This window comes from Stegastes partitus, unplaced genomic scaffold (assembly GCF_000690725.1).
Source record: "Stegastes partitus isolate 25-593 unplaced genomic scaffold, Stegastes_partitus-1.0.2 Scaffold2479, whole genome shotgun sequence".
NCBI classification, from domain to species: Eukaryota; Metazoa; Chordata; class Actinopteri; family Pomacentridae; genus Stegastes; species Stegastes partitus.
Genome location: NW_007580210.1, coordinates 29472 through 39937, shown reverse-complemented (window position 1 = coordinate 39937; position 10466 = coordinate 29472). Strand labels below are relative to the sequence as shown.

Genomic DNA, 10466 nt, shown 5'->3' with positions numbered 1-10466 from the left:
ATTTATCACATTAGCTTGTTTTTGGACTTTCACTGGCCAACGGGAGTCAAAAAAAAAAACACACACCAGAATTAATAATGATAATCCTGATATTCAGGGCACAGAGAGTTCTTATGTAACCGCCTCGTCTCTCGGTGTTACGGGAAGTTAAGAGCTCTGGAGTTTCCCAGCTGCTCAGACGTAAACCAGATGTTGAGCGTTTGACAGCCAGGAGACCCCGAGGAGGAGGAACGCTGCAGTTCTTCACTCCTGTGGTCCAAACATTTACACAATCTGGGAATAAACGCAGTCGGCCTTTGTTTTGGTGCTGGTTGTGGAAGGAACATCGGTGATTTCAGCCTAATGTGCGACGCAAGAGGCGCAAAGAGAACTTTATAATTAGAGTCATGACTCATTAGTCAGTAAATAACACGTTGGTGCTTCATTAGATGGAGACAAATAGATATTAAACAACTAAATGCACCTTGTTTCTGCATTTTTACAGGTGATTAACGATTATAGCAAACACATACCTCTACACTTTGAAGACAATGAGGCGATTTTTTTAAAGGTTATTTTTGCCTTCATTTCAGGGCAAAGCTGCAGAGTCTGAAGTTTTTCCCATTAAAATCAATCCTAGCATTTTCTTATGCAGGTAAGACGGCTACAGGTGGCACTATGCACCTTTTATTTTGCCGTAAACCAACTAAAACTTGGAACACTTGCATAAGTTTGTTCCGATAAAGCTCAAAGCACTTTCAGTTTCCTTCTTCAGGCTGCAGGTCTTCATCATTTAACAGTTTTTATTACTTGTTTGTAGAGTTTTTTCAAAGTAAGTCTTAAAGAGTTTGCACAACTAACCCTACAGCTAACCTGAAGTCACGCACATTTCACTAAAAAGACGTACAGATTCTTTGTTTACGTATAAAAACACATATTTTTATACCATCGATATGCTTTTTAATCACAGTTGTGCAAAACCTTTAAACTGCAACAAAACTTTGGTTGTTCAGAACTATTTGATTGTTGTTAATGCAAATCCCTCTAATGGGCTTCACTGTTGGTCTGTGGTGTCCTCGGCTCTACACCTGCTTCCTTAAGCCTTAAAATGGCTCCGATGTAACTCTACGCTGTCGTCTGAGTGGATTCTCAGTCGTCCAGGTCACGGTCAGTCTCAGAGCTTCAGCAGAAGACAGCTAGACTGTTTGTCTGCTCTGAAGTAAAGAAGCCGTTTGGTTGGGAGGTGAAACGTCTTCAAGATCTAAAGAAGTTCTGGTCTCTTCTACTGAAGCTCTTAGTGTCTGTAGCACACTGAAAAGTCCCATCATGCAACTTGACAGAACTGGTTTTTACAGTGTTTTTTAGGTATGAAAAGTTTAAATACGTGTTTTTGAGACTGACATCTGCGGTTTCAAGGTGGGAATGATCATATTTTGACATGTTAAGGAAGTAAAAAGTGGATTTTCATCTGTAAGTATGAAACTAAAGGAGAATTCTGCACTTGGTTAGCCTAGCTTAGCATTAAGACTTGGAGAAAGTGGAAGTAGTTGGTCTAAAGTTAAAAAAAATGTCTTTAATCTGTCAGAATTCATTAAATTACATGTTTTGTCTTGTTTGTTTAATCTGCAAGCTGTCATCACAGCGAGGTTGCCAGGTAAGGACCATATCTGGCAACCTGCACTGACGGTGGAGAGGATTCTAGGCTTTATGCTAAGCTAGGCTAACAATTTCAATGCATTAACATGGTGTTGAGGTGGATTCTCTTCAGCTCACAAAGAGAGCAAATCCTGAAATGTTGCTGAATTAACCACAGTCACACAAACACGTCGTTTGTATATAAAACTTTATTCACATTATAAAATGTTCTACGCTGTACAGAAGTTTCGCCGTGTTTCTCTACACTGCAGGACACACTAACTCCACATGGCCTAGTCTGAGTCGTACACATGCCAAAACCAAGAGTTCAGCACTTTAAACACTACCACGGCACGCTAAGGAACGAAAAAGGAAACCGCACGAACACTAGTTTACAAATTACATCGCACTTACATTCAATGGGGGGAAAACAGAATGTTTCAGGTGAACAAGAAGATTTTAATTTAGTTGTTTTTTTTCTATATGTGGAGAATCTGCAAAGCCCTTGTGATGGAAAACTGAAGCTGGAAGTTAAAAATGTTTGTTTTTGTGGGGAGCGTGTTGACGATGGCGCCCCCTGGAGGCTGAGTTACAATCCACAGTGACGAATGAAAAACAAGATTATTGGTGCGACTGCAGGGAAAAATAAAGATTAAGAGAAGGGAGTTGGAATTTTACAAGAAAAAGTCAAGATGGAGGAGTTGGATGTTGCAGGAAAATGAAATGAAATGCTCTGTTTTGTTTCCTACAGCTAACTTTATCTTGTAATGTTGTGATTTTTTTTCAGCTGGCAGTGACACTATCGGTACGAGTCCACTATATCCATCATTTCTATCCTTCCTGCTTTTTGTCTTCGAGTCGAGGCGTCACTTCGGCTGCTCCACATTTACATAAACTTATGCAAATCAGTGGCATCCAGCATCTAAAAAAACTCCCTAAAACCTTTTAAACTTCACGTTTTTGATCTAAAATCAAATCAGCAGAACCCTAAACGCCCCCGTGGACACGTACATTTAAATAATTGGTGTTCTTGCAGCGTTGTCAGCAATCGAGATGAATAAAAATTGTAACTTTGTGCAGCAGGTGGCGCTAGAGAAAAGCTCATGAATGGTTTATCATCTGGGGAGCACATCTGCCAATGGAAATCTTCCCATTTTCTACACATTTATATGTTAGATTTTGATATTTTATGGACAAAAAATGGAAGTTTATGACTGGTAATAGCGCTGAGGTGTGTAAAATGACTAGTGTCTATCCTCTGGGGACCTTGAATACGATAGTTTTGGGGGGAAATAAAGTGTTGGAACCGAACGACAAAGACGTCTACAAGGCAAAGTTCAGCTAAAGCTCTGAAACACCTTTTCTGGCATAAAGTTTTAACACACTCACTGTTGAATAATTTCTAAGTCCCTTTTTTTTCCTACAGTAAGAGAAAAGTTATAATTACAGAAGCCGGTTATGTGTTTGCACCATAATACCGTATCGATGGATTGCTTTTGTCTACACGGCGTCGCAGCAGAGGGAGACTTGCTCGTCCCGGACGACGTCTCACATTCAAACATGGCGGCGAGACACGAGCACAGTGAGACGGAACACTGGAGACGCCTGTGCATAGCCCGAATATGTACATTTATTAGCTTTTATTATAGAAAAACTGAAAGAAAAAATAGGCAGGAAAATGACTGCATGAGTCTTAAAAATGAAACAGAGTTCTGCCTGTGTCTCTGAGGTCCGACCTGACTGGACCTGCTGCCGAATACGTCTGCTGTCGTTCGTTTATTACTGACCGTGAGCCGGATGAGCTGAGCAGCAGAACTCTAAATATCAGATCACAGACGCTAGAAGGTTACAATTTCAGATATTGGTGCAAAAAAAAAAAATAAGAAGACGGACGCAATGAATCGAAGCGGTTGTGGTAGATGTGCAGGACGAAGCCCTCTCAGCCCGACACCATGCAGCAGAGTCCAGGGAATCGCCTCTTCCTCTGTCGGGCCATCGGATGTGGAGTCAGATTCAACAAGCTGCTGTCGTCTGCAACAAAGCGTCACAAACAGACGGCTCTCAGAAGATCTACAGATGTTTAACTCATCCTTTATCAGCTGTGTTTGCTTTGATTCCTAATAACTGTGAAGGAAAATCAAAGCAAACCTTAAACAGATGAGCCAACGTGAACACTTATTCTATTAGACCTGCTGCTGCGATACATAAGCTCTTCATCAAACTGGTTTCTGATTCATTATTCAGCTCATTCAACTGATCGGCTGATGCTTGAGGTCCTGCGTCCTCGCACCAAAGTTGGAAAAACTATGTTTTCTGCTGCACACGTTTTGAATATTGTGCACCAAACAGTAACGCTTGCTTCAACTGTCCCTGCAAAATAAGTCCACCATCACAGACTGAACCACTTTAAATGTTTCTGTTTGTTTATTCTGTTGACTCTGGACGTCATTGTAAACAAGGAGATCTAAATAGTGAAGCAGTTTCTTCTTGTGAGTCCTAATTACAAGCTGCATTAAAGCTCTGTTTCCATAGAAATGCCAAAGATTGAATCTAAAATAAAGCTAATTTAGCTTGTCGATGCTAACTGCACCAATAAAGGCTATGTTACACGTAAATGCACTGAACTACTACGTTTTTAGTTTAAATTAGCCGCTACAGGTTTATCACATCGATGGCAAACGCAGAGGCTCATTGAACCACAATAATATATATTAATAGATTTTAGTCTTTCTCTACAGATGATATGGAACGCAAAAGTTATTGTGACAGAATAGTAGGAGTCAGTAAAGTAGTTCAAGGTCAAACTCTACAGCATGTCGATATAATAAATATAAATAACATATATGTATATATAAATAAATATACAATTATATAAATTCAGTAACAATCCAACCTGCTACTTTGCACTTTTTCACCTTGTATACACACATGTACGTATTCTTATTATTATTTTCTTTGTTTTATTCCCTTTTTGCACTTTTTGTATACATTCATCTATGTTTTTTTTAATTTCTTGTGTGTTTTATTCCTTATTCTTTTTTTATCTTATTATTGTTTCGGTGTGGAACAGGTGCACAACACATTTCACTGGGAGTTATACCATTTATAACTGTGTTTGTGACCAATTTAAGACCTTGAATCTATCAAGAAGCAAAGATTTAAAGAATCAGCTTAAGTTTGAGTTTATAATCATCTTTCTGTCTTTCAGCTAACTTTCTGTAAAGATCTGAATACTTGACATCTTTCTGCTTCTTGTCTTTTTTTCCTCATCAGCTCTCTGTTGCTCTTATTTGGTCTTTGCACAGTATTTTAATGACCTTTGTGACCTACCTTGATTTTTCAGCGGCAGCGGCATCGTCTCCCTGAGTTTGCTGAGTAAGTTCCGCATCTCTCGCATGTCTCTGCAAAGGCAAAGCTTGTTAAGTTCGATCTAAATGAATTATTAGAGGAACACAGTTGCAGCAGAAACCAGGCCCTACCTCTCTATGTTCTCTATGTCGGTGCCCACCAGCCACTGCTCCTGAGGGAAGTCGATGGGAGACGAGGACCGGTCCTCCAGGATGGGGACGTCTGAGCTCTCGTCCAGCCGGAAGTCCACCTTCGGCTCCGAGTCGGTTCCTTCAAAAGCCAACAGAGACTCAGCAAAGACACGAAAACACTGGAGACAGCTGGACTTCTGAAGCAAAGCAGCCTGTCAGCGAGCAAACAGCCACAGCGAGGCACCAGTTTGCTCATTTAGGAAATAAATACTTCTTACAAGGAGTGATTTTTAAACCAGTTTGTGCTGGAATGTCGACTGAAAATGCTTTTTTCTGAATGTAAACAGGATCAGCTTCTTCCTTAAAAATGTTCTTTAAATGATTAAAAATGCAATAAAAATGAATCCAAAGTCCTGGAAACGTGAGCGGCTCTCTGCTGCCTCCTGCTGGTTCAACAGACACATATTGATCTGTTTTTACATATTTACTGGATATTTTACTGCTTCTACGTCCTTCACTCCTGATTGTTGGGGCTCATTATTCTGAGTGTTGATACCTGCAGGAGAATCAAATCAGAATCAGCAGCTAATGAGTATTTAAATAGATTTCAAGCAGAAACCAGCACCTGTACTGTACTTTTAATATATTTACCTGTCTTTTATACCTCCATGCATCACCGTCTAATCACATTTGAAAACCCAAAATAACCAATTTCCATATTTACAGACTTGTAATGTGCATTATTTTTATACTTTTTTGAGTTGCCTGATGTTATTTACCCCCATAAAGATCTCCAATGGTTTGGTGGCAGATAAATCTTGTGTATTAACAAAGAGTTTGTTTCATGTAAGGAAAGTAGGAGGGATTTCCAACAGATGTTTGTGTTTTTATGTAGTAATTGTGGGTCTTTTAAAAGGATTTAAACATGATGCAGCTGTAATGATGAACCGTATATTAATTTATCTCAGTATTTGCTACATGTGTGCTTTACATGCAGTCGTGTGAAAAATTCAGTGGAAATCGTTGCTTTTTAAAAAAATATTTGAGCAAAACCATCAAATAAAGGGGATTTACTCAAACAAATGACATCCGCGACCCGACTCCGGATAAGCGGGAGAAGATGGATGGATGGATAGAAATGACATCAAATTGACATGTTCTAGTCATTTCTAGACTTTAAATAAATCTAAAAACAGCTCAGTCATAAAAAAAGATCACACCTTCATATCAATCAAATCGGTGTTCAGGTGCTCATAATTAAAAGCTTCTCAGGTGGAACTCGTCTTCTTTAAACCTCTGATTCTGGCTCAGCTGGTCTCTATTTTTTCAAGAGCGTGCCGACATCTAAGGATCCTCTAAGACCTGGAAGGACCTGGAAAATCATCTCCAAGTGGTGTAGATTTCAAATAAACAACGGCCAGTTCGTGCAGCTCTGGCTGATCGGTCTCAGTCTTCAAGAACCCCAGAACGTCCTCACATGACCTGCAGCTGTCAAAGTGCTGCATCGACAATCTGAAGGGGAAACTTGACCTGCACAGAAAGTGTGTCGGGAAGAACTCATCGTGCAGGACTAAACGTTCTACTTTCCAGGTTGCATCATCAGTAGTTCAAGTAGAAATTCTGCATCTCATGAGAGAGCGCTTTGAGAAAACGTGAGTCCACCTGTCTGGAGGTTAAAGTTACACCGGAAGAGTTAATGATCCCAAACACAGAGGATCCACCAACGAATGCCTCATAAAAGACGAGTTAAGGGATCTTTATCAGACTGTACATGCACGGAAAACCCTCAAACATCCTGCAACTGGAGGAACTTCACGGAAGCGGTGAAAAATTCCAGCAGAGACGGCGAACAATTACATAAAACACCTACAAGGAGTTATTTCTGCTGAAGGAGGCGACGCGAGCTGCTGAGCTCAAGGCTCTGCTCAACATTTACACACATAAATATGAAATTCTGTTGATATTCCCGCTGAAAATACGACTTAAAAAGCTCATTTTGATTACAGTTGTGCTCAAATATCTCCCCTTTATCTGCGGACACGAACGGGATCAAATGTTTTTTTGTGCAAATATGTCAAAAAAAGCCGACAATTCCCACGACTGACATCAACTCTTGGTTTAAAAGTGCAGTTTGAGATTAAAAATGAAATGCATCCTCCTGCCTTTGCACTGTTCTGTTTACTATTTGTTCCCTTTTTTTAATGAATAAAACCAGTTTTTTAATCAAACATACATGTTGTAAAGGTTTAAAGGAGGGAAATGCAGAATTCTTCTTTCTACAGTCTGGTTTCTGGACAGAATATCTGTGACTGGCTGCATAACTGCCTGGAAAACACTGAGGTGCAGCCTTAAATCCCAAAACCAGCCTGAGATTTGGTGTCTTGTTGCACTATTTCAAATATTTTTGAACTTTTCTGAGTTTCAAGCAGGTATTTCCAGCCACACACAGTATCTGCATGAAGCAGTCGGCTTTAATCGTGTCTTATTTTCTGGTCTTTGCTGACTAAAGTGTGGGGCTGTGGTGTTGCGTCGTCTCTGTACTTTTTCGGTGCAGCTGCAGCACCCCCAGCAGGCACATGGACTTGAGCATCTCCGTGATGAACATCTCCAGGCAGCACTGCAGCTGGATGAAGAGTCGGCAGATCTCCGGGTGGATTTCTCCGTCTTCTGGCCTGCGGCGCCAACAGGAAGGAGAAACATGAAGAGATGAAGAAGTCAGACAAACAGAGCAACAGGACGTATGAGTTCTCAAACATGCTGCAGGTTGAGACTTTTAAACGTCACCAGTTCGTCTTTCGTTTCACAAAACCCTCCACAGCGCACCTGGTGTCTGCCTTTGCCACAACTAATGATTACTTTCTTTATTAAACCAATAAAATGTCAAAAAAAAACCTTAAAAAGTCGATTATTGTTTCCCAAAGTCCAAGAAGACGTCTCAGAATGTTGTGGTTTGTTTACAGCCCGTAAATATTCAGTTTACTGTCACAGAGGAGGAAAGAAACATAAAATAATTTCAATTAAAGAGGCTCGAATCTGACAATTTTGACTTTCTTTCTCTAAAAAAATGATGATAAATTGTTAAAACAGTTGATGATTAATTTAATAGTTGACAGAAAAGTGAGTAAATGTTGCTGTTCTGTCAATTAAAGCACAAACTTCATGGTTATTTTAATATTTTTCTCTAAAACATGAAACAAAAGAAAGTTCAAAGAATCCACGTGGGGCCGACAAAAAACGTTTTTAAGGTCTTGAAAGGTGTTTTGTTGTTTTCATTATGTCTTATTCAGCTTTATTCGTTCATACTTCTCCTATCGTTGCTCATCATTTCAAAATAAAAGCACCTGTTCTACCAGTTAAACACTCGTGACTGGAGCACTGAGCTTGTAAAGTCTAGTTCTACCTGATGTGCACCTGCAGCCTGGAACAACCTGCAGGACAATCTGGAGCTGGACTCGTTTCTGTTTTATTTCCAACTGCTCTTGATTTAGTTGAATCATTTATTTTTAAAACTTAAATATGATACAGTACAATGAGCCTTCATTAATGAAACAGCAGGAAAACTTGTAATATTACGGCAGCAAAAGCGGCAGTGCAAACTTTTTAGAGAAGAAAGATAAAAATAAACAAAAAATATACGTATTAGTTCAGATGGTCCAAAATCACCTGGATGTGGAAATAACAATCCTGCACATGTCAAAGTTGTTGCAAGAAATGGAAATACTGAGAGACAAGTATGAATAATAATAACTCTAATCTATCTAATTCATGTTTTTATTATTTCATTTTAGTCAATTTGAATAGTTTAGTTGTTATCCAAGCTTCTAATTTGTGTGGCTACATCTTTATTTTTTCTACAGCTATAAGTGAGGCCTCCATGTCTGAACATAGTGAGTTTAAATAAAAGATTGAATGAACGAATGGATCAAGTCAAGTTAAATAAAATGTAATTTATTCTTACAGCACGTTCTGCACACTTTATAACATGTGCAAAACCCAATTATCATGTGTATTTATTCTATTCTTATATTTACATATAGCTTCTATTGTGCTGCTGCCTTTAGTGTTTCTTTACTTTATTAATATTTTGTTTTATTTAATTTTTTTTGCACAAAGCTGACTTTGAGAAATGCAATAAATGGCATTAAAAATTATGCTTTATTCTATAGCTGGTGTGCAGGCTGCAGGTCACAGGATTAAAACCAGTAAAACCACATTTAAAAAAAAAAATGGAATCAAATCCTAAAACCTAAACAAACCATGAAAACATTCAGTCTGGAGGTTTGGTGGATGAACATTTCACCTGCTCTGCTCTGAAAAACTTTAACTGATGCTCAGAGACAAACAGGTGAGAAGTCTGATCTGATCTAGAGTCCGGTCTTCAGAAGACCCCCCCTCTCACCCTGACACGGAGATGACGGCCAGGTCCTGGTGCGCGGCCCGGGCCATGGAGCAGCCTTTGGAGCGAGTGTGGTGCATCTGCGCCCGCAGAGAGGGACAGTCTGCGGAGATCTCCCCGACGGAGATGACCTGCTCCCGGTACAGAGCCACCAGCGTGTTGAACTCCTGCACAGTCTGCAAGAGAGAAAGAGCAGCAGAGCGGCGGTCAGACAGCGGTGCGCCTGTTTTAGCGCAACATGACAGACTGTGAGGATGTTTTGGTGCAGAGCAGAGCTGCTGTCAATCAGCAGCACGGGGTTTTTTTTTTCTCCTACAGATTTGAGCACCCACCATCCTGCTGCCGTCCGCGGGCCCCTCCGTGCTCTCCCGGCGCTCCGGCTCCGGCTGCGCGCCTTTACTGATGGGGAAGATGCTCCCTGCGGATCTTGGGCGCTTCTTCCGCCCGTACGGTGCAGAACACATGCATGCACACCCAGCCGAGGACGGTCGCTGCTGGCTGCTGTGTCCTCTGCGGAGGAGAGAATCGGCAGGACGCTGCTGCTGCTGCTGCTGGGTGGATGGATGGATGGAGGGTTTTTGGTTTCTAACGCAGAGGCGCGCTGCGGCGGTGCGCGGCGGATCCCCGGAGCTGCAGCGTGTTCGTGGCCGACGGGAGGTCCAGCGGCCGCCTGTGCATCCCAGCCGAGAGGAGAGTCACCTTCAGCCCCTCCTGAAGGCCGACAGGGAGGCTGCTCCGTCTTCCGCCCGTCGCTCGGCTCACGTGTGAGGAGGATTCAGAGGGAGCCAACGGCGAGGAGAGTCGTCACCCTGCGCCTCGGTTAACCGTTTAGGAGCTCCGGCTCAGCGCGGCGCCTGCATTTAGCGCATTATCAGAGCAGCTGCACATGAAATCAGACGCTGTCTGCGTGCATTTGAACGCTGAGATGGAGAAAGACAGACTGAGCTGCAGAAGACAGGTTCTGGTCCACCTTAGTG

The 10466-nt window shown here is 41.3% G+C and overlaps 1 protein-coding gene across 1 annotated transcript; it reads right to left on the bottom strand.

Annotated features, from left to right (window-relative positions):
- Positions 1-3553: 3553 nt before the first annotated feature.
- On the bottom strand, positions 3554-9953 carry LOC103375132 (regulator of G-protein signaling 7-binding protein B-like). The gene is made up of 6 exons (XM_008305340.1): positions 9822-9953; positions 9493-9665; positions 7635-7765; positions 5094-5232; positions 4945-5015; positions 3554-3645 (listed from the first exon to the last, which is right to left on the bottom strand). The coding sequence occupies exons 1-6, from the start codon at positions 9951-9953 to the stop codon at positions 3554-3556; spliced, it is 738 nt and encodes a 245-aa protein (XP_008303562.1).
- Positions 9954-10466: the final 513 nt, after the last annotated feature.

Coding starts and splice junctions, on each gene's coding strand:
- LOC103375132 (XM_008305340.1), bottom strand. CDS start 9,953: ATGTGTTCTGCACCGTACGGGCGGAAGAAGCGCCCAAGATCCGCAGGG. Junction 9,666..9,821: donor CCGCGGACGGCAGCAGGATG/GTGGGTGCTCAA, acceptor TCTCTCTTGCAG/ACTGTGCAGGAGTTCAACAC. Junction 3,646..4,944: donor GCTGCCGCTGAAAAATCAAG/GTAGGTCACAAA, acceptor GCTTTGTTGCAG/ACGACAGCAGCTTGTTGAAT.